A 23,520-nucleotide genomic window follows, 5' to 3' on the forward strand; every position below is an offset into this window, starting at 1 on the left:
TATTCATTGTAACACTTGTAACACTTGTAACACATAGCTCGGGGGTGAGCAGCTCGGGAGTGAGCAGAGGTATCCACCACAAGTGCAAGCATCCGCTGAATCCGACCAAATTATATGTATCCGGATGAGTCGAGTCGAGTCTTAGTGTTTTGATTGGAAGGTCATAACATGCTTGGATGATGTATGTATATTGGACTGTGAAAGTACATCTGATTGCATGATAAAACTAATTTTGGCTCTAGCTTACCCTTCTGTTGTTTGTTGTATGTTCTGTGGTGTGGTCTTTTCTTTTGTAATGATCATCAACTTGTTGATGTGAGCAGAAGTGAGAACTCCCCGTAATCATCAAGGTAATGGAGGTTCCGCTGCATAGTCTGCTTGGATTGGATCTAGGTTTACTTGGACTTTCCTTTAGGGCTATGGCCCATGTACCGCTGGTCTTTAGGCTTAAAATTCTAAATGTTGATGATTTATATTTTATACTTTGTTATGGCATCGTATGTGCCCTTTTTTTATTCGGGTTTTCTCTTGGATAATCGTGGGGAGTAGTGTCTACACTCCAGGACTTTGTTTCTAATACTATTTCACGTGACATTCTTTTAATTAGCGTTATTAATTAAATGGGGTGTTACAATTTCTACCTTTATGATCAACTATAATTAGTAACACAATTTCAAAAACTTTTTTTTTCTTGTAATACAACATGAGGGTTTGTCTTGTGAAAGCTAGGTTGAGCAAACCCACCATTAATGCACCTACTACACGTAAAGCCCGAAAAAAAAAATCTGTTTTGGGTCGAAGTATTTGTTTAACAACTCTAAGTAATAACAAAACATTAAACTAAGAAATTAAATGAAATATAAATTAAATTATTGAATATTAAATAAAATATTAATAAAACCGAATGTAGGATGTCAATATAATAATTTATATGTAATCGGTAACACATTTACAACTAAAATATCGAAGCTTTTGGTGATCTAGTAGGGAATCGGCGGATTCAACTTTGCCTCGAAATCAATTCAAAACCACATAATTGATTGAAACTAGGGATCCAGAAAAGTTGAAATTTCGAAAGAAAATTGAATTTGAAGATAAATAAACTACAGACAAAGAAAATCAACTTATAAAAAAGAAAAACAATACTCACAAAATAAAATTTCATGAGAAGAGGATTGTTTACAATAATGTTTCGATACAAAGGATATAACTTTCAAGAAAAAGAAAATATAGTACCACGTTAGGTAAATGACATTAGAATTTATTTCTTTTATAGTACCAACTCAATATTCACAACACAAATGATCAAATTAAACCGATACTTGATTGAAAAAAACATATATTAAAACAAAACAAATCAAAACTTAAATATGAGAATCAAAATATTAATTGAATCTATAATAAAAAAAACAATTTAAATTTAAATTAAAAATAAATTTTATTTCATTTAAATAAAATATCACAATTCAAATACATATTGTGTGATAGCAAAATATAAATAATAATAATTAGAAATAAAAAAGATGATGGTTGCTATTCGGTGTTACGGTTTGACTACCATCATGTCCTTGAAATTTTAATGTATTACGTCATCCTATTATCTTATAATTTTTTTTTTTTTATGAAAAAACACACATACCAATTTTAATTTTTCGTATAAAAAGTATATTTTAGTGAACAAGCTAATTATTTCTATTCACAAATTTGGCACTCTATTTATTTTATGGAATTTTAGTCTGATCGTTTGTTTCGCATGCATTTTTTTATTTTTAGGATTTAGTTAATTAAATCTTTTTTGTTGGATTTAGATTGATATATTGGATCTAATGTTTAATTAGAGAACAATAAAGTTCTAAATTACCTCAACCAAAATAAAGAAAAAAGCATATGAATTTCTTTTAAAAGTTCACTAAATTATAAACATTTTGTCTCTAGTTTTGAAAGTTGCCATGGGATCAGACAAAAATGTTTCAAACTACATAGTTTTTCTCATAATGTGTGACTACACAATGTGCTAATTTAATAAATTTAAAAATAATTCACTCATTTTCTCTCATAATAACTATAATTTTAGTTTTCTAGAAAGAATAAATTCAGTCATCATTGAACAAAAAAAAATAAAAAAGAAAGTATATTGATTATTTTTTTGAATTTATGAATAAAAAACTTTATACAACAAGAATAGTTTTAAGAAGAAGAAAAAACAGTCTAAATTGCATTGTACTGTACCTAACAGTCTTAATCAAGTTACTAACTAACATAAAATTACATTATTGAAGCTTGAAAGGTATCATCGAACGGTGCTCCTTGTACACATGGATGGACCCAATCCAACGGATACCATTTTGTCTTATATGAGTTGGACTCTTTCAAACCATTGGGCCACGGCCCAACTTGAAAATCACATGCATGCTACGTGCGCCACACGAAAGCATGCCATGCCATGCTACCATTGGTTTTTCTATGATTTCTTATCTTCTGGTTAGGAATTATTAAAACGAGTTTTAATTTTTAATAAATTATTCATATGCATAATTAGAATACAAATCTCTATCAATTATTTATCAATTGAATTGAATTTTGTAGGTACTCTTACGTAATTCAAAATTAGAGTATCTAAATTTATTTTAATTTGTATTAAAATAACTTTATGTAAAAAAGTTAGACTAAAATAAGTATATATTTTTTTTAAACCTCCATTGAGTTAAAAGATGGCAAAATTGAATACTTGGACTACAACACAACATTATAGTATTGGTTGTGACGTGTTGATTCTGACGTTTGATTTTATGTCTGTGATATCACATTATTTGACATTGCCACACGTTCACACCTAATAATCAATATACATTATTTATTGTCCTTTACTTGATCAACATTTTTACATGGGATATTACGAATAAAAAAAAACACGTGCTGATATTAGACAAACTAAATTAGGGAACAATTTTCTTACATAAAGAAATAAAATAACTTTAAAATGTTGGAATTATGTTTTTTTTAATTATCAAATAAATGGAAGTAAAAATAAATTTCATAACAAATAAGCTCATTGTTGCATGGATTCATCAAATGGTCTAGTTATAATAGAAATATTCATATTAGTATAATATGGATGATAACTTTTTTTTTTTAAATCAATACACGCAAAGACAAGATGTATATATTTTTTTAGTCTACTTTTTTTAAAAAATAATAAAATATTTTTTATATTTGATAATGTAAAATAAATTTATTATTATTTTTACTATCATCGTCGGTTTAGTTTCATTTAGAAAGAAATCAATCTAATCTTTAAAAAAAAACATTTTGTAGTTATGTATAATTGTTTACTCTTTTTTATAATTAATTTATATTTATGTAATTATTATTTTAAAATTTATTTTATTGTTTATTTAAAAAATATAAATATTTATTTTCAATAAAAGTCTAGTATAATTTAAAAGTAATAAAAAATATAAGGTTGATTTAGGATAAAAATTAAAACCAAAGGTGAGAGAGATTGGAAGTTCAATAACTCTAATAATATTTAAGAGATATAAAATTGATTAAAAACTTTGCAAAAAATAGAAAAAAATTTATAAATTCAACTCCCAAAATAATAAAAGCTAACTATTCACATTTGGTAATAAAAAAGAAAAAGTTAGAAGTAATGACTATTAATTGTAATTTATGATATCAGGATAAAAAAGTTAATGTAAAATATTTGTACCTTTTCTCTCTATTCTTCTCTCTCTATATATTCATGATAAATTTGAAGTCTTGATAATTAGCATCATTTTCGTAAAATAATATATTTGAAAATTTAGTGTTTTAATTAATTTATTACATGTTCTAGAGGAAAAAAGATATTTTATTATTTATTATAAAATTTTAAAGTTTTCTTTATTTATTGTATTATGTTTTAAAATTTTATATTTAATACGACTTAGATAAATAAAATATATTCAATTTTAAATATTTAATCATTAAAATATACGTTATTTAAAGACTGTGTAATTTAAAAAAAAGAGTATCTATTGAAGTAATATTTCACATTAAGAATTTTTAAAATATTATTATTATTATTATTATCAAAATTTATTAACTTTTTATCATAAGAAAATAATTATTTACTTGCACATAATAAATACTTTACATTAAAACATCAATTTACCTATACTTTGCAAAATGTTCCAACAACCTTGTTATATATATATATATATATATATATATATATATATATATATATATATATATATATATATAAGAATGGTATAAATTTTACGGTGTAGAAGGGTAGAAATTATATAAATCAAATAATTACTCACTAAAATTTTACAATTAATATTCGACAGTTGTATTATCAATATTTATTACCATTTTCATTTATCAAAGTATCATTATTTATTTATTTAATACAAATGCAAATGCATAAAGTTGAAATGATAACCATATTTAAAAAAAATGTTTCAACATGAAGATATTAATATTTATTACTATTTTTATCTAGTATTATTTATTTGACCACTTCAAATCCTATTTTAAATGGAAAAACAATTAGTTCTAAACCTTTGTTTACATGTATGAAGATTGAGTATGTAAGCAACCATAATGTTATTTGTTTGAACTTGTAAAACAGGTGTTCCTCTTGTAAATGACAAGTATGATGTTTGAAATTTAGAAAAAAAAGAAAAGAGTGTACAGAGTGGACCTTGTAAGTTTAGTTTATGTGACAAGGTAGGTTCCACTAACTGTTCATCCTTCTTGACCCTTTCTTGTTCTTTTCCTCACTTGTTCTAATTTTAGCTCCAACTTTTTCTCAATCTAATTTTAATTTTCACATTACATTTCCTCCTCATGATTTTTCATTGATCATTAATATGTCTCTATTCTCAATCATCAGTTTTGTTTCTGCTTAATCCGGGTATTTTCCTCTCCTTCTCTTTTCTCTTCTTTCTCTTTTGTTTTTGCTTCTTTCTTCTTTCTCAAACCACCATTAATCTGTTTTCTTCCTTTTCTTCATACCCTCTTTGGCCCTTCAATTCCTCCCCCATCCACTGTTTGCATGTTCATCAACACTGTTACAAAAAAACCATCTTTGTTATAATAACTTTTTTGGTTTGCAAAGTTTTGATTAATGTTTTTCTGTATCTGGGGCTGGATATAATTGTTTCCAATACAATTTTCTTGCTATCTATTGCCTTTTCCATAAGGTTTTTGTTTCGGTTTCTTTCTCTCCATTGACATATACATGTACCACAAGAATTTACAAATTTCATCAGCCCAGTTAAAAATTGGCGAACTTGTGTCGGATGCATGGTAATTACTACCTGAAATGTTAGTTTTTGTGTGTACCTAGGTTGTCTTTCTTACAACTTTCTTCGCGTGATTGTAATCTTGATTTCAATGTCAACGTGTCTGAAACGAAAGGATCTTTCAGTTTTTCATGCATCATAAGATTCTGTATTTCTATCATTGGTTGATGATGTTCAAGCACGATTGATATGATGGGTATGAAAAAAATGAAGTAAAGATTACATATGGGAATCGATTATCATTTTACCGCTTTTCTAGATGCTGTCAATGTCGTCATCACCCTTGAATTTGAAACCTCTGCGTGATCATATTTTATTCTGAATCTGATTGAATTTTCTGAAAAGGTTGTTTCATTTTTTTGTCACTGATTGATTCTTCATCATTTTCCTTTTAGATGCCTTTAACTCTTCCAGTTGCTTCTTACAAATGGAGGACGTTGAAGACAAGCCACCCCCAGAAACCTCTGTAATAATGGCTGAGCAGAAGCCGCTGGTAGAAACCCCTGAAGAAAACAGTGAAGTGATGATGGCTGGCACTGGTTTTCCCACAGAGTTCTCTGACTTAGAAGTGTCCCTAAATGCTTCTAACGATAAAACTATTGCACAAGTTGAACATCTTCCCACAGGTGATTCAGCTTCTACTCCTGAAGCTACAATTCATGGAACAGAAGAAACCCACCAAGAAGAAGATATCTTTAACAGGCAGAAGGAAGGAGTTTCTGCTGTCACTGCTAGCAGTGATGTTGATAATAATCTGATGAATCCCTCAACATCATCTTCTGAAACAAAAGAGTTGCAGAGTGGCTCCATAGAACTAATAACAGACTCACCTCAAACCATGGTTGCTGATGTTGCAGAAGATAATTCAGCTTCAACCTCAAAAGGTTCTGTTCATGAAACGGAACAAAGCAACCAAGGAGCCATGCCTGCAAATTCTGAAGCTGGAAAATTAGAAGATATGTCAAACAGGCAACAGGATGGCAGTGATGCTGATAATCAGATGGAGCCCTCAACTTCCTCTTTTAAGGAAAAAGAGTTACAGAATGTACCTCAAACAGTGGATACTGATGTTGTTGAGGAAGCTGTTGGCTCACATTCTGTTGCTGCTGGCAATGATGATGTTGATAATTCTTCTGAAAAAATAGAGTTGCTAAACGATCATAAAGAGCTAAAGATTGAACTGCCTCAAACCGAGGTGGAAGCTGTTGAGCCACCTGCTGCCAGTGATGAGATGGCTTCCTCTTCTGAACAAGTAGAGTTGCAGAATGATGAGGAAGAACAAAAGACAGATCCTTCTCAAGACAATGTTACTGATGTTGCTTTGAGAGGTGATGATTCACCATCTGCCAGTGATGATAGTGAGATGAAACTCTTGCAGGATGACCAGAAAGAACAGAAGACAGATCCATCTCAAACCAGTATTACTGATACTACTGTGGGAGCCACAGATTCACCTAGTTTTGTCAGGCAGATGACTGTAAGAAGAACCCTAATTGATACAGCTGCTCCATTTGAATCTGTCAAGGAAGCTGTTTCCAAATTTGGAGGCATTGTGGATTGGAAGGCTCATAGAATCCAGACAGTGGAGGTATACATGTCTTTCATTTGCTTAAATTTTCCAACTTGTTAAAATGCATTAGTACAAATATACATTTCTATACAACTCTATAACTTCTTGAGGAAAGAGTTCCATTGGAAGTTTTTCTTGCCATTATACTATGTGAAAAACCAAATAGTTTTCTTCAAACATGGAACAAAATTTATTTATACTAATGAGTAATGACTATGGTAGCTTCATGAACTAAGGAAAATCGGTTTTAACTTCAGTTTTTCTGATATACAGAGACGCAAACATGTAGAACATGAACATGAAAAGGCACAGCAGCTGATCCCGGAATGTAGAAAAAAGGCCGAGGCTGCAGAGAAAGAGAAAATGAGAGTGCTGCAGGAGCTGGATACCACTAAGAGACTAATAGAAGAGCTGAAACTGAACCTAGAGAGGGCTCAAACAGAAGAGCGTCAAGCAAGACAGGACTCAGAACTTGCAAAGCTGAGAGTGGAAGAGATGGAGCAAGGCATTGCAGATGACTCTAGTGTTGCAGCCAAGGCACAGCTTGAGGTAGCTAGAGCAAGGTATTCATCAGCTGTCACAGAGTTAACATCTATAAAAGAAGAGTTGGATGCATTGCGTGGCGAATATGCATCATTAGTTGTTGAAAAAGAAGAAGCTGTGAAGAAATCTGAAGAGGCTATTGCTTCATCAAAGCAAGTGGAGAAGACGGTGGAAGACTTGACTATTGAGCTGATAGCAACAAAGGAGGCACTGGAAAGTGCACATGCTGCACACATGGAAGCAGAGGAGCAGAGAATAGGAACAGTGATGGCAAAAGATCAGGATTGTCTTCTTTGGGAGACGGAACTTAACCAGGCAGAAGAAGAAGTCCAGAGTCTGAACCAGAAAATTTTGTCTGCTAAGGATCTCAAATCTAAACTGCAAGCAGCCTCAGCTTTGCTGCTTAATTTGAAAGCTGAATTAAGTCTTTATATGGAATCAAAGCCTGACCCAGAAGGTGGTGATGAAGGAGTCTCCAAAGAAGGGCAAGATAAACCAGCGAAGAAGACACACAGTGAAATACAAGAAGCAGTTGCATCAGCAAAAAAGGAACTTGAGGAGGTAAAGCTTAACATAGAGAAAGCCACCACTGAGGTAAATTACTTGAAGGTGGCCGTAGCCTCGTTAAAAACAGAACTTGAAAATGAGAAACTATCTTTTGCCTCCATGAGGCAAAGAGAGGGAATGGCTTCCATCGCAGCTGCATCTCTTGAAGGTGAACTGGAGAACACTGTATCAGAAACGGCTTTGGTTCAGATGAAGGAAAAGGAAGCGAGAGAGAAAATTGCTGTGCTACCAAAGAAACTACAAGAAGCAGTTGAAGAGAACAACGAGGCCAAATTGCTTGCTCAAGAAGCTCGTGAAGAGTTGCAGAGAGTGGAGGAGGAGGCTGAACAATTGAAGGCGAGTGCAAGCACATTGCAGAGCAAATTACTAGCAGCAGAAATGGAGATAGAAGCTGCAAGAGCTTCTGAAAGGTTGGCAATAGCAGCAGGTAAAGCATTGCAAGAGAGTGAGTCACCTAAGAGCAGCAAAACTGAAGTGGATTCATCCAATTGGGTGACACTTTCAGTGGAGGAGTACTATAATCTGAGCAAGCAAGCACATGATGCAGAAAAAGAAGCCAACATGAGGGTTGCAACAGCAAATTCTAGAATTGAAGCAGCGAAGGAGTCTGAACTGAGAACCTTGGAGAAGTTGAATGGTGTGACTAGAGAAATGGCTGCAAGAAGAGAATCTCTGAAGATGGCGATGGAGAAAGCTGAAAAGGCGAGGGAGGGAAAACTAGGTGTAGAACAAGAACTAAGAAAATGGAGGGCTGATCATGAGCAACGAAGAAAAGCTGGTTCAGCAGTAGGCAAAGAATTGGTTAAGCATCAAAGTAGTAAAAGTTCAGACGGTATTCTTGAAAGACACAAAACTCATCGTTTACCTATGCCTCTTCGTTACTTTTCCAGTTCAAAGTCTTATGTACATTCTAACGGTGGAGCGGCGGTGTCATCGCCGGATTCCAAGAGCGGAAAGAAGAAGAAGAAGTCATTCTTCCCATGGGTTTTGATGTTCTTTGGGAAGAAAAAGTCTCACACAACACATTCAGGGTGATCCACTATGGAAGAAGATACATGCATTGTGATGCTCCATTACACTTATCTGAACATGTGATCCTTTTGGAGATTATTGAAAACTATATCACACACTTGTACATGTTAGTCATTGCTGTATGTATGGTTGATTGCATCATACTCCATCTCTCTGAGAGAGAGAGAGAGGACTGTGAATGGTCTTCAACTCACCGATTTATGACAACATGAAAATAAGCTCTTCATCACTGGTGAGAAAACAAAAAATAAGATCATTCTCTATTGTGTATAGGCTTCTGATATATTGAACCTCCGTGTAAAGTTATGTATCAGATTTCATCAAATCAAGAATTTTGAGTTTGAGATTTGAATATGAATGGCACATTGGAAACATGTCATTCCACTCAGCTGGTACAAGTAGGAGAGATTCTAAGGCTGCGTTTCAAAAGGTGTTACTTTGAATGGCACGTAAACACAAACATACACTACATGGTTCCAATTCTCTTCTTTTTAGTAAGATGGTCTTTTTGGATCTTTCTGATGAATGGAAAATATCATCGTTTAAATGCCTTCTTCATCTTGTGAACTGCTAAACTAAAATGATGGTAAATATCTTGTAAGCATTGCATTATTCTTACAAACAAAGCACAAGAACTGAACTAGAGCATCTGTAACTTAATAATTTTCACTAAACTTAATAATATGGGGAAGTAAAACAAGATAACTAATTGCGTCGATATTAAAATGTGGATTATTATATTTGATCCAACATAATCAGAAGAAAATATATTAAACTAATATGGTAATCAAACCTTTATGTTTTTAGTTCCAAAATTTGAACTTGAAATCTGGATTTGTCTCTGTTCATTAGATCTTTGATTGATGGAATAATACTTAGTTTTGCAGATATGACCTGTTGTCTCTTACATCTTTGTCTTCTGTCTTTTTTTTAATGAAGTTAGCTAGTTCCTGTTACTTAATCTTTGTTCAAATCAGTTTTTAGTTAGTCATATTTTCATTCTAAATAAATATTCTCCTTTTATTCTATTCTATAGTAGAAACGATAATACAACAGTTTTTTTCCTGTTTGTATTCTTTTTTTTTTCTCTCTTTTTAACAGTGATACCTTTGTTATTCAATATATAAGAGTTCTTCGCCTAGCGAGCTCTGTTTCGCATCTGTTTTCTTTTCTTTGCCAAGATTTCTTTTTTATTTTCTTTTCTGTTCTCGTTTTTGTTTCCTGTGGTATAGATTTTGCAGCATAACATCAGATTTTATTCTTGATGTGATGTTATATCATAGTCATGTAAAACATGATTCTCATAATTAAATTTAGATTAGGATATAGTACATAAAAGTAAAATCATATTAATTATTCATCACATTTATTTACATTAGAAGTAAGGTTCTTATTTTATCATAACATCATAAATAGTTGTAAGTTTAATCGTGTGATTGATGATTGTATTTAAACTGTGTTCATTAGACAATAGAGTCTAATGTTTTTCCAAACAATTATTCTATCAACATCATATTTTCTTCATCTCTCCTACCCGGCCACAATTGAAAGTCACAATTTATTTGTTCTAATAGTTTTATTATAAAAATTAAAAAGAAGTTATCAGTAAAAAATAAATAAATAATTATAGTAAAGTACTTGTAAGGTGGTTTAACCTTTTTAAAGCAATATACATGATATCTCTGAAATAAGAGATGCAGAGAGGACAGAACATCATAAACCACAAAAAAACATCATAAAAATTAAATATTTACGTTTACTTCTTTTCAAAAAGATACATATTTGTATTTATATTCATACATGCATCTCAAAGTTTCAACATTTTGATTACATCATATTTTCAAATTTTGGTGAACTGGAATAGTATAGAAAAGATTAACGTGTCAATATTACTAAAAGAAAAACTAATGGTGATTGGTACGGTGATAGAAATATTTGTGTCTCATAGAGTTAATAAAGATGATTCACGTCGTATGTCACTATATTATTTTGTCATGCATGATTTGAATTTCCACCTTCATTTTGTTTCTTTCCCATGTCTCTTCACTACGTGTTTTACAAATAATGTAAGAAAAAGTCATAAAGTTTGTTGGTTTTTGTTGTATTTCATGAAATAAGAGATCAAATAAGGTTTTTGAATTTGTTTCTTCTCTAATTTTAATGAATGAAAGTTCAATCTCTGGTTTTTTTAGACAAAAAATGTTAAGCAGAATCTTTGATCATTTAGATGGTAGGTCGACTAAATTAGAGTTGAAGGTTGAAGCAGACATGAGGTAAAGATCCAGACTTATTAACATGAGCTGAAAGTTAGAATAGATTAACACATGTTAAAGGTTAAAACAAGTCTGTCATATAAAATATTTTATATACCTAATGTTAAAATAAGTCGACTTAGACTTAAGTTCAAAACGTGTTGATCAAATCGAATATTGAATCGAATCGGTTCAAAAACTAATGGTCGAAACAAATTGATTTGAACTGAAAACTAAGATGAATCAACCATAATCAAAAGTTGAATCAAGTCAGGTAAGATAAAAAGTTGAAAGCTCAAAGATTCAACAACTTTTTTTTAGTCAAACCATAAAAAAAATGGGTGTTAAAACAAATCAAAATCATGCTTTATCTAGACAACTTCTCCATTCATATAAAAGTCATATTAGACTACCACAACTTCATTTTGGAAACTCTACATTCATAATTGCATGAAACGACAATGTAAACACGATTTATTCATATACAAATTTTTTTAAAATTTTGTCCATTTCAATAATTTTGATGCATATTATCCTACCTTTCTAGCATGCACGACATCAATGTTTTGTGGTCATTCTCACTGCGATTTGAACATAATCATATTAGCTTTTATTGGCTCCAAGGGTTCAAAACAAGAAAGTAAACTTTACTGTTCAACGCATGTAAGCTATTGAGTAGAAGTAGCAGTTTGAATAAGAAACGAAAGAGTGAGTAATGAAGAAAGGAACAGTACAAGATAATGAACCAATTGACAACAAAATCAATTTAACTATCGGAAGAGAAGGACAAGTTTCACAACACCCGACCCAGTTAAAGCTTTCACTGTGCCGACAACATTGCAAATTTCGAGCTATCAGCCCCAGAAATGTGTACGAAATAGATTTGAAACTCTTGTTGCCTGATAGGCAGTGACCCCTTATCAATATCGACAGGGTGTATGCTGTGCGACACAAGGAGATGGAGATTTCTCCTAGTTTATAAGGATAGACCATAAGAGATATAATATATTTGAATTAAAATGAACCATGTATATATGAACCCTCATTCCTTAAACAATAAACTTGTATTTTTATCAAGGTTAGAATGTTTTCAATTTCTAATCACCGCAATTTCGCTAAAGAATTGTTCGACGTGGATCATTTGAGTGCCACCATAAGCTCAATACAGACTTAGTGCTAGCACCCTAATAATACGTTTCATCAGTGAAATTGCATAATGGTTTCACTCCCAACAGGAAAATGAATGACAGAATAATACTAGTTAGTATTTTTCAGCACCACCTAGGTCACAATAGATTATAATAACAACTGCGTAGATCTTGACACTGGAATGTCATTTGAAGAAAACTTAACTGTAATATATCGTGCGGAAATAAGATAAAGATTGATAGAAAAAAAAAAACATTAGTAAATTTGGTTGATAAAATTAGCATTAGCAAAATCACTTATGTAGCGTGTAGACACATGATATAAAATCCAACAAATAGTCAGAAACCAATGCATTGATCCGAGAATTTATGGCAAAAAGAATAGAAAAGTGGTTGTAAACAATGCATGATGTACTATTTTCATACATAAAACATCGAATTACAGTGCAATAAAGATATGGCAGATTTGCGGGACAATGTAAATATACTTCAATATTCAGAACAAAATTAAAATCATGAACCGCCTACAACCTTGGTAAAGATGATCCATGTATTACCTAAAGATATATAATTATATTCCTGAAATGTTGATGCTATCTATTTTGGTTGACTGCATCAAACGATAATTCTTACAATCTTAAGTAGTTGAAAGCATCTCAGCTCAAGCATCTCAGCTCACAGCTTGGAAGGCTTTGGGAAGATATCTGGAGTAAATTTTTGAGCAGCACTCAAACTTCCCTTAATCTTCATCGCACCCCTACATTCGTTCACCACACATCAAACACATGAATGCATTAACAAAGAAGAAAAAACAACGAAAAGTAAATTGGAACGAAAATATCCATTGAAAAGTTGAACCTCATGAAAGCAATCTGCGGATTCATCTTTCCCAAGGCAACCTTAACAAAGTCCTCATCCTTAAATGAAAAGGTTGCATCAGGTTTTCCTCCTTCGTATGGCCCTAAATACACACAAACCCAATAAATACTCATACAGGATAGTATTGTCAGAGAACGCAATAAAATTTAGTCAAATCAAGTAGAATTGTCAAAATACAGTTCTAAAAAATCCTCTGATTTCCAGAAAAAATACATTTCAAAAAATTCACAAGGACAGTTTAGCAATTAAACTCTATAACGATGAAACTACACAGTCAATTTACTAATCAATGATAGGTGCGACTTTTAATGTAGTTAACACAACAAATTGTACATAACAATTCGTCCATAAAATTTTACACTGGAATAGACTGTTTACTCAAACAAAAGTTCAAAGCTCTAACAAGTTAAGATAGTATACTATGTTCTGTCTGCTCTTGTTACTTATCACAAGATAAGGCAGCAAGCCTCGATACTCATCACAAAAGATGAGAGGAAAATTCTACGATCCTGATCTCCCTCCGTAACCCACAGTGCCACAGTGTAAAGGTGAAACAGTGCGTTTGAACGAGTTTCTCGAAGAATTTCAAAGATAAAAATAAAAAGAAAAACCGAAATTAGTTTCAACTTAAATTAAAATGAGTTTATGCATCAATTAATTTGTAGAAGTTTTCTCTTCTTTAGTTTGTGTAAAATTTAATTTGTTAACTTCTGGAGAATCTCTTTTCATTTTCTTCTCCTTATTTTTTCACCATAATCAATACGGTGAATACTGTACATTGATTATCATTGAGATCACAATACATTGCATGCATAGCAGCAACATTTTATTTCACGTCTGAGAGTGAATTTAAAGGTCCATCGTCATGATTCGGGAGACACGTGCACGTCTCCGATTGCAATTCATATCGAAAACCTAAGTATAAACAAAAACAATTGAAAAGTGAAAACGAAAGAACGGAAGCATGCTAACCTTTGGTGACCTCTCCTTTCTTGAGATCAACGGTATAGACGACCTCATCGAATCCAAGTTTCTACAAATCCAAGCCATTCAACGAGACGGTAATGCAATTCACAACAATTAGGTTAAACGAAGAGTGAGAAGAAGGAAGGTTACCTTCGGAGCAATGTGAAACTGATAAACGAGTCCAATTTTTTCCGTGAGCTTTTTGCCAGCGTCAGTGGCGATGTGCTGCTTCATCTGCTCCATAATCGCGTCGGATTTCAGGTTCGAAGAATCCGCCATGGCTTCGCGACGCAACAATCACACGAAACCTACCAGTTCAAGTTTGGTTTAAGTTCGGGTTTGTTGGTTGGAGGAGTGGGACCGGCACCATCTGATTTCAACTTTCCAGTAACCTCTGCATTTATAGTCCTCTCCCTGTTTCGTTACGTTACGGTGTTGTGCATTGAAAGGATTAGACATAAAAGCGTTGAACAGTTTTGGACACTGTTGTAATGAAAGGATAAGAATGGGTTCGGGAATGAATGAGGCCCATTTAGCTCACGCGTTTCCATGTGGATCAGATAGATCCATACTCTGCATTAATTATATATTATATTATATTATATTATATATTCGTTTATTTATAGATTTTAATTTTCTTAGTTTAAACTAAAATATTATTATAAAAATGTTTATGCTAACATATGTTATCCACTCTTAATATTGTAAATTGAATCTCTAATTTAAAGAGGGAGATTTGTACATCTTCCCTCTTTAGTTAACGATTAATAATAAAAAGTACCTTATTGGAATAATAAAAAAGTACCTTATTCGTACATTTCAAATTATCTCTTTACTTATTTTTTTACTTATTTTTCTACCTACGTATACCCTTTTATTTAATTTATATTTTTATCTTATTTTCAAAAGAACTTACAATGGTTAAAAGTAATTTATATCTCAATGTAATTATTCTTGTAACATATTTAACTAATTGGATCTCAGTTTTTTATAAATAAATATTTAGGTCTAATTTTAGAGAATGAATAACATACCAATATACATGTTTTAATGCATTGAATGAAGTATTGTAGGAAATCTTAACCTTAACATGAGATGATAGATTGTTTAAGTACAAGATTAAGGTGTAGATCTTAACTATTTACAATACCAAATGAAGACTCTCTTAATTTGTGATACCTATCTTGTGAAAAATTTACATATAAGCACTCACAAATAAAAATGTAAGTAATGAGATCTTTGTTAAATACTATACTATTGTCTCCTTAAGTATTGTTTTTTTTTTTTTCTCTCTAAGTTTTAAAATCATCTATCTCTAATATGTTTCAATGCATAATAATGTCTACCACCCTTCACCCCTTCATCTTCCTAATCTCTCTCTTAAGTAAGTAGTTCATTCAAATCTTTTTATTTATATTTTCATGCCTTTGAAGAGCATAAACAATCATAATGATTTTCTCTTATATTACTACTTGTAATGGACATCATCAATTTGTTTCCTTTTTTATTCCAACTATTCTTTTACTTTTAGATATTTTTCTCATTCATTTTATTGATAAAAATAATTTTAATTATAGGAAAATATTTGTCCCAAATTTGTTTTCTTTTATAGTATAAGATTTTTTTGTAATTATTGATATTTTATTGCTCTTTTATTTTAAATATTTTTTTCCAAATTTCTTTTATTTCATAGTATAATATTTGTTCACCATTAATTATTGATATTTTACTATTTATAATTTTTGTGTTAATTATTTCATTCATTTAAATTTAATTGATAAAAATAATTTTAATTAGAGGATAACATTTAATCCAAATTTATTTCTTCTGTAGTATAAGATATTTTTTTCACCATTATCTATTGATATTTTATTACTCTTTCAATTTTTGTGTTAATTAATTAAGTAATTAATTTAAATTTTACTGGTAAAAATTATTTTAATTATAGGAAAATATTTATTCCAAATTTTATTTCTTTTATAGTATAAGATTTTTTCACCATTATCTATCGATAATTTGTTACTCATTTAATATTTGAGTTAATTAATTAATTAATTCATTTAAATTTTATTGGTAAAAAATATTTAATTATAAGAAAATATTTATTTCAAATTTTATAAATTTTATTTCTTTTATAGCATAAATTTTTTCACCATTATCAATTCATATTTTGTTACTCTTTTAATTTTTGTGTTAATTAATTAAATAATTTTAATTACAGATTTATTCCAAATTTATTTTCTTTTATAGTATAACATTTTTTTATCATTGATTATTAATATTTTATTACTCTTTTAATTTTTAATTAGCATTTGATTCATTTTTTTTTTCACTAAATATATTTCAATATATGTGAACTAAATGATGTTGATTCACTTTGACGAGATCATATAAGTTTAGGAGTGATAAAATGGACTGGGTCCAACAGGACAACCCGTAAAGAAAAAGGTGAGTTGGGTCAAGAATTTTGGTTGGTTAATCCATATTAATCTGGCTTGTTTGGACCGTCAACCTTTTGGGCTGTAGGACGGGTTGACGTTGGTTGGCCTCTCAATATCAAGTAAAACGGGTTTGCTGCCTGTGGCCTGTATCAATGTTTTTTTTTTTTTTTTGCTTCTTCACTTTCATTAGTAGTTAACATGAATAATGAAATCCAAGTTCTTAAGAGTTTATTTTCATGAATGAATATGTGATTTTTATCTCTATATATTAATGTAGTGTTCTGCTCTTCATCTCTTATCTTCTAATCAATAATTGATAGGGGTGGAAATATGGGTTTGACCCGACGGGCTGGCCTGTCTCCAAAAAAATGTAGGGTAGGCCAAGACATTGAGCCCACTAGCCCGCATGAGTCCCACCTACAAGAGCGCACAGCTCGTACGGCTGGACCGTTGGTCTGCAAAAAAAATGCACTTGTATATATTAGTTACTTTCTTTCTAGACTTTTGCATGAACGTTCCAAATTCTTGTATGACTTGAAACAATAAATATTATGTATTTTTGAAAGTGCTAAAATTTGAATAATACATTGTGTATGTTAAAGTACAAATATGAATATGATGAAAATGTTGAGTTATCAATTCATCATCCAACTTTCCAAAGTTTTTGTTTAATTTTATGAACTTGTTAAAATTTTCCAATTAATTGTACTTATGCGGGATGAGCCATAATTTTAAATGCGGAGTAGGCCAACTAGTCTGCCTTTTGCAGGCCAAGTGCGAATTGGGCATAAACGGCCCGAGCTGGCACGCATTGCCACTATCCCTAATAATTTAGTAGATAATCAAGTATAAAAAAACAATTTTTTTTCTTTAGAAAAAAGGATAAACTAAACGAACTAGTCCATTAACTCATCAACCTAACACAGGATGGGGTGAGTTCCAATTTCTGACCCGTACTATGTAAACGGGTTAACCTGTCCGGACCTATTTTCAATGCGCCAAAAATGAGTCGGGCCAAAACGGGCCGTTTTGTCACCCCTGTATAGGTTCCCTCCTTTAAGTGAAACTCATTTCGGAAAGTTAAAAAAAAAAACAATATCTGTTACAAGTGTTAAATAAACAAGTCCGTCTCATTAGTACTTTTGAATGCAATATCAGTTTCTCTAGTTTAGAACCATAAACAAAAGAAAGAAGAAAAGAATACGGGAGATGGGTGAGTTTGAAAAGAGGAGGAGACAATATTTCATGTTCAGAGGACCAAAACCTGACTCAAAGAAAACAAGTAATATATAACAATGGGAATCAATTGAACGACAAGGGCAGGTTGAGGTCCACCCCATATTATTTGGGAGACTGGTCCTCATAAGTCTGATAACAATGTTAGAACACTGGTCCCCATTAACAAAATATCAAAACATTGCCACAAGAGACAGTACAAGGAGAAGCCTTCATAAAGCTGCCACCAAGCTCATGTAGCTAAGTCCTGCCAAGCTCCTTCACCAACACAACTACTGCAATATCTATGTGTTGCACATGACTCAAAACAAAATATCAACACAGAAAAAACAAAAACCGAAGGATCAGTCCGACCTGACTTATTAGTTCATCTTGTACATAGCGAGTTATGATTATCGATCGATTTCTGTTTGACGAACCAATCCAGTTGTGTTATTTTTGACAAATCACAAACAAACTGGATTAAAAAAATCGGACCGAGTCGTTTTGTCACCCTATTTTAAATATATAACCGATGACACCATAAAAAATCAGTAAAAATTTTGCACTCATCTATCAACTACATAAATGAAGAACATGACCAAAGCCAGATATATGTTACATGTTACTTTGTCATGTGATCCAAACACGCACGTCTTATGTACATGAGTTGTTGGATACAAATTTTTTTCCTTAATTTGTTGCATTATTGCTCCCAATTTTGATTCTGAATGCACACACATAACTTAACTGCATTTATATGTAACAGAAACATATAAAAAGTATTTTGGCTCAAAAAGATAATTGAAACTGATATGCTTGAAGCGAGAAATACAGCAGCACCCTCTTTTTGTTCTTTGTTTGAGGGGTGGAAAATGATTAAGGATAGAGGGGTAACAATTGAAGTGCCCCAACATGGAAAAATAAAAATCAAAGAGTCAAACTAGAAAAAAAAAAAAAAAAAGATAAAAGGTTGAAAAGTGGGTTGCTTGTTCTTCCCATGCTACTTTTTCTCTAGCTGGTAGATTCTCTCCAACATCTAGCTGGGAGTCCATTCAGTGGCAAAGGAAATGGACCATACTGAATTCCACACTTGGATCCTACCACTTCCCACCTGTTCACACAAACACACTAATCACATATCACATTTATTTTTATCGACAAATATTAATGGTTAATTTTTGTTAATGAACATAGTTGAATCCGTAATTTTTTTGAATTTTTTTCTAAATTCATCGAATCAATCTTTTTTCTTTAAATTGTTAGCAGAAGATCGAACCGATTATCTTTCATTTTTATGCTACATGCTTTTATTCACATCTCATGTTACTAACATACTCATCTTCTTTTGTTTTCAATGTTAGTATATGTCCAAATTAACACTTATGGTTCTGCTTTATTCACCACTTGATTCATTTCCAAAAGCAGAAACTACACATTCTTGAAGCTTTTGTTTAGTTCTTCAACATTGCAATATATAATTAATAACAGTGGGGTTGATGTGTATAAACCTTATATACTGATAAAATTGTCCATTGGTGTGATATATTGATGCATGTAAACCTGTTATATCAGTGCCTATTTTACTTTCATTTCATTGTTAATAATTAATGAGTTAATTAAAATACAAAACAATTAGTGTATATAAAATCGTACCTTTTAGTTTTTATAAAATCGTACCAATGTTGTTTTAGAAAATTCAGCATTTCTCTTTTCTGACAGACATACTTTACACTCAATGACGCCCAGTTCTGTCATGTGAGGAAACATTATTACGATGATACGTGTAATTCTTCAAACAGGTCTCATGTAACTCAACCCTACCAGAGCAACGTGTTCATTTTTTAGCTCTTACCAGTAGGGTCATATCACCATGTTTGCTTTCAAGAAAAAGGTATATTTCTACTTCTGCACACTCAGATTCTCTCATCGTTCTTATTCTTCATTTTTTTTTTTTAATCTAACAATATTTATGGTTTTTTTTGTTACAGTATATATAATAACTATTTTAAAAGTAATAGATATTCTCTTTACAGTCTTTGTACGAATGCATATCATGCAAAAACTTGATATTTTCATATTCATCACATTTTTAGATTATGTCAAGTTTTCTCCCTCCACTTTGAACCTTATATGTCTCTAGAAAATAAAATGAATATTCCGAGTGATGTTTGAAAATGATAGTTTGAACGTTCAATGCAGAGACAAATCTTTGGTGGAGTTCTGGGGGCAATTGAAACTTTTTTATTTTTTCTTAATGTGATGTTTATGTGTTAATACAAATGTCTTCATAACTTGAAACTCAGTATAAAAAGTCAATCAATAATAAGAGTGTTTCCCCACAAATTTATATATCAGTATTGGTCCCCAACATAAAACTTTCGAATCTGTCATAAGAAAAAGTATCACTTTATATGCCAAATTTTGTAAATGAAGAGTATGAAATAACAGTTAACAAATTAAAAATTAGTATTTTGAAAACATAGTTAAATGTGTGAGTGATACTGAAAAATTGATTTTGGCTGTGATTTATATGGGCCCTTTTAGTCATTATTTTTCATCAGTTAGTATGTACTGCTATAGATGCTTTTAAGCTGTCTCTCCATGGTGTTAATAATAATAATAATAATCCGTATGATTATTCTTCTCTTTTTCTCTGTTTTTGGCATATTCTTCTCTACTAATTAAACAACAGTACCTAAATTTGGTGACCAAATGATGGATCATAATCAGTGTCTCCAGCTTAGCAAGCTCATTGCCAGGGCAGGCATGTACTCCACTGCCAAATGGCATGAAAGTATTGGGCTTTGGTGCAACCTATGCAAACAAAAAAAAACATAAATAGTTGTTCTTTCCTGTTTCAAAATGATGAAATGTCTTTTGCTGATAACATTGATTAATCAGCCTTATCCATGCATAAACCATTACTGTTTTTTCTTCCAGCAAATATACCTCAAACCTTGAAGGGTTGAATTTCTGAGGCTCCGGAAAGAACTCAGGATTGTGGTGAATATTTCTGAATAGAGGCATGGCTTTCCACCCTTTTGGTATTAAGAATCCTGTGGTCAGATAAATTCCATGATCAGACCATAAGTTTTCAAAACGAATATGTTTTCACTTTAGGCCTTTGCAGAATGTGGTTTTTTTAAGAGCTCATAATATGAGTCACTTTGCATGGTGCATTTTTGGACCCCTAAGAAAAAGTTTGAAATCTTGCATATATGTTAAATATTCTTCTTACCCTTGTACTCCACATCAGCTATTGCCTCTCTGAAAGGAAATGAAATAATGCTTGCCATTCTCAAACTCTCTAACACAACCTGACCAAGGTCACAGTTTACCATTATCAGTCACTTGCAACAAACTCACTCAACACTTACTTAAACAACAGGAATCACCACGGACTCAACACCTTTACTTTTTGTTTTGTTGGACCAATTGTGAATGTATAAGATGAAAGAACTTTTCCAAAAGTGAAATATATGGTTGCTTTTAATCTTGGAATATGTAAAATATATGACTTTTACTTAATTGAATAACCTACCTTGTGAGTGATTCTCATGTTTCTAGTCTGATCCCAACTCAGTGGTAGATTATTACCTTCATTAGACTTGTGAATAGCCTTCTGCTCTGCCTGCAAAGCCAACATTACCACAAATTATAGTCATTATTACTAACATAAACATCAAATACTACACACCCTTTTCCTCACAAAGAAGATAAGCTCAAGTTAAAGTTTCCTTTTTTTATATACCTTTACTGACTCCAGAAGTTTCGGTTCATCATGCAGGTACTTTACAACCCATGTCATGGCACTAGCTGTGGTGTCCTGAGCAGCAAAAAGCACCCCAATAATGTTATCTGCAATTTGGTCATCAGATAACACTTCTCCTCCTTCACCTTTCCAATTCAACAGACAACTCAAAAGATCCCTTTCGACCAACTTCTTCTCCTTCCTCTCACAGATAATCTCACTTATAATCTTCCCGAGTCTCTTTCTAGCCTACAAAGAACATATACACGTGTGTGTGTGAGTGAGTGAGTACCTTTTCATACTTCCATTCAACCCAATCACAGTTCTTGATGCAACTAATGTGATCCTTATAGAAAAACCTTGAAGTTGTAGTCAAAAACACGTCTTAAAACCTTCTAAACACAGTAATCAAGACATGAATTTGTTGAAGAGAATTAGTATTACTTACCAAAAGTGCTTTTTGGTACTGTGTTCCTGGAATGCAAGTTGGGAAGGAATTGTAACCAGCATCCACAATACGGTAATTCTTCTTTAGCTCCTCCCTCGAACGTGGCTCAAGATGGCCAAAAGTAGTGAGGATTCCAACTTCAAAAGAAATCTGCAAGAAAGCATTCAACGGTGGACCACTTAAATTATTGACCCTTATTACACCATACAGCAAAAGTATACATAAAAAAACGCAGAAAATGCCAGACTCACAGTGCTAGAATATGAATAATATAATAATGGATCCAATCATTCGTGCAATATAAAAACAAAACAACAGTGCATATATAATGTTGCAGGAAAAGTGAAGCTACCCTTTTCATTTCCTTAAACATGTTGATGACTTGACCATCACCCCAAGAGTTCATGCCAGATAACACTAAGGCTTCGATATGAGGCACCAAGTTGCGAAGTGCTTCAAAGGAAAGTGACCTCTGAACAAGCTTCCTCAGACGAGTGTGGTAGTCTCCCTGATGGAAAAACAAAGCAAAAGGACCAATCAAACGCTCTTTGCTTTTCGGGTATGTTGGTTTGAACAAGTGAGCTTGAGTCACTAGCACAAAGCGTGCAGCCTCAGGGCTGATCAGCATCACACAGGGACAACCCAGGATGTTGGTCTTAAATATCTCACCAAACCTAAAATCAAACATAGTTAATGTTCTGTCGTGTGCATTAAAATGTGAACAAACATAACTCCTTCAAGTTATGTTCAAAACATGAAAAATCACATCTGAACACGTTTTTCATGTAATGTAATGTAATATAATATAATATATATTATATATGCATGTGTGAAATGGAAGTAAACCTTTTGTGTTTGGTGGAAAAGTAGACATTTGGGTCTTGGGAGTAGAGTTGGAGGGTTTCTCCTATGTACGGCCAACCCATTGAACCTGGAGGGAGCTTTGCGGTTGTTTGGTTCTGAGGTTTTCTTCTGTTTAGTTTTGGTAAGAACATGAATGAAAATAAGGTAAGAAAAATGACAATGATGTAAGCGAAAATTGCATCCATTGAGGGTGTTACTGGACTCTCTTCTTTGGAAAGTCAAAATGTTAGGCTTTTCATATAAAAAAGGGAATAAAAGAAATAAGAATTGCAGAATAATTTGAGCTCTGCTAATTTGGAGTCATCAAGGGGGGGAGAAGCAACCTTATATAGAACAATAACACCACATTCTCATCCTTCGTGTTCATGTGGGACCGACCAACTAAGGAGTTAACTTTATCAACATAGAAGTGAGACAAATGTGTATGAAACCTCTAATGTTAACATAAATCTCATTAGTTTAGGTGGCTCATGAAAAGCGAAGGAGTGATAATAAAAAATAAAAAAATAGGTCGGAAAGTGAAAAGTGTTTGTATTGAGAGTAC

The 23,520-nt window shown here is 32.1% G+C and overlaps 3 protein-coding genes across 5 annotated transcripts; 1 reads left to right on the forward strand and 2 right to left on the reverse strand.

The window, feature by feature from the left end:
* Positions 1 to 4,701: 4,701 nt before the first annotated feature.
* Positions 4,702 to 9,559, forward strand: LOC114194352 (protein WEAK CHLOROPLAST MOVEMENT UNDER BLUE LIGHT 1-like). Of its 3 annotated transcripts, none has more exons than XM_028084517.2 (3): positions 4,702 to 4,719; positions 5,693 to 6,885; positions 7,141 to 9,559. In XM_028084517.2, the coding sequence occupies exons 2-3, from the start codon at positions 5,725 to 5,727 to the stop codon at positions 9,010 to 9,012; spliced, it is 3,033 nt and encodes a 1,010-aa protein (XP_027940318.1). In that variant the 5' UTR covers positions 4,702 to 4,719; positions 5,693 to 5,724; the 3' UTR covers positions 9,013 to 9,559. The 3 variants fall into 3 exon arrangements, with proteins under 3 accessions (XP_027940318.1, XP_027940317.1, XP_027940316.1); XM_028084516.2 differs by lacking the exon at positions 4,702 to 4,719 and adding an exon at positions 4,758 to 4,906; XM_028084515.2 differs by lacking the exon at positions 4,702 to 4,719 and adding an exon at positions 4,949 to 5,301.
* A 3,243-nt stretch (positions 9,560 to 12,802) lies between these two features.
* SCP2 (sterol carrier protein 2) lies at positions 12,803 to 14,707 on the reverse strand. The gene is made up of 4 exons (XM_028083128.2): positions 14,405 to 14,707; positions 14,261 to 14,321; positions 13,268 to 13,370; positions 12,803 to 13,166 (listed from the first exon to the last, which is right to left on the reverse strand). Exons 1-4 carry the CDS (start codon positions 14,531 to 14,533, stop codon positions 13,085 to 13,087), a joined length of 375 nt encoding a protein of 124 aa, XP_027938929.1. The 5' UTR covers positions 14,534 to 14,707; the 3' UTR covers positions 12,803 to 13,084.
* A 3,988-nt stretch (positions 14,708 to 18,695) lies between these two features.
* LOC114193627 (abscisic acid 8'-hydroxylase CYP707A1-like) lies at positions 18,696 to 23,277 on the reverse strand. Its single transcript, XM_028083500.2, has 9 exons — positions 22,959 to 23,277; positions 22,465 to 22,786; positions 22,113 to 22,262; positions 21,665 to 21,913; positions 21,455 to 21,544; positions 21,152 to 21,230; positions 20,863 to 20,969; positions 20,609 to 20,727; positions 18,696 to 19,024 (listed from the first exon to the last, which is right to left on the reverse strand). Exons 1-9 carry the CDS (start codon positions 23,159 to 23,161, stop codon positions 18,925 to 18,927), a joined length of 1,419 nt encoding a protein of 472 aa, XP_027939301.1. The 5' UTR covers positions 23,162 to 23,277; the 3' UTR covers positions 18,696 to 18,924.
* Between the last annotated feature and the right edge of the window lie 243 nt (positions 23,278 to 23,520).

This window comes from Vigna unguiculata, chromosome 8, assembly GCF_037176805.1.
Source record: "Vigna unguiculata cultivar grain cowpea cultivar isolate G323 ecotype 2 chromosome 8, ASM3717680v1, whole genome shotgun sequence".
Lineage (NCBI taxonomy): Eukaryota > Viridiplantae > Streptophyta > Magnoliopsida > Fabales > Fabaceae > Vigna > Vigna unguiculata.

What these genes read in the sequence shown, in the direction of transcription:
- LOC114193627 (XM_028083500.2), bottom strand. Translation starts at nt 23,161, where the DNA reads ATGGATGCAATTTTCGCTTACATCATTGTCATTTTTCTTACCTTATTT. An exon ending in AGTACCAAAAAGCACTTTTG is followed by an intron (nt 21,914 to 22,112) that starts GTAAGTAATACT and finishes TGTTCTTTGTAG; the next exon opens with GCTAGAAAGAGACTCGGGAA. An exon ending in CATTTGGTCACCAAATTTAG is followed by an intron (nt 19,025 to 20,608) that starts GTACTGTTGTTT and finishes TTGTGTGAACAG; the next exon opens with GTGGGAAGTGGTAGGATCCA.
- LOC114194352 (XM_028084515.2), top strand. An exon ending in ATAGAATCCAGACAGTGGAG is followed by an intron (nt 6,886 to 7,140) that starts GTATACATGTCT and finishes TCTGATATACAG; the next exon opens with AGACGCAAACATGTAGAACA.
- SCP2 (XM_028083128.2), bottom strand. Translation starts at nt 14,533, where the DNA reads ATGGCGGATTCTTCGAACCTGAAATCCGACGCGATTATGGAGCAGATG. An exon ending in GAAAGGAGAGGTCACCAAAG is followed by an intron (nt 13,371 to 14,260) that starts GTTAGCATGCTT and finishes GTGTGTATTTAG; the next exon opens with GGCCATACGAAGGAGGAAAA. An exon ending in CCGCAGATTGCTTTCATGAG is followed by an intron (nt 13,167 to 13,267) that starts GTTCAACTTTTC and finishes GAACGAATGTAG; the next exon opens with GGGTGCGATGAAGATTAAGG.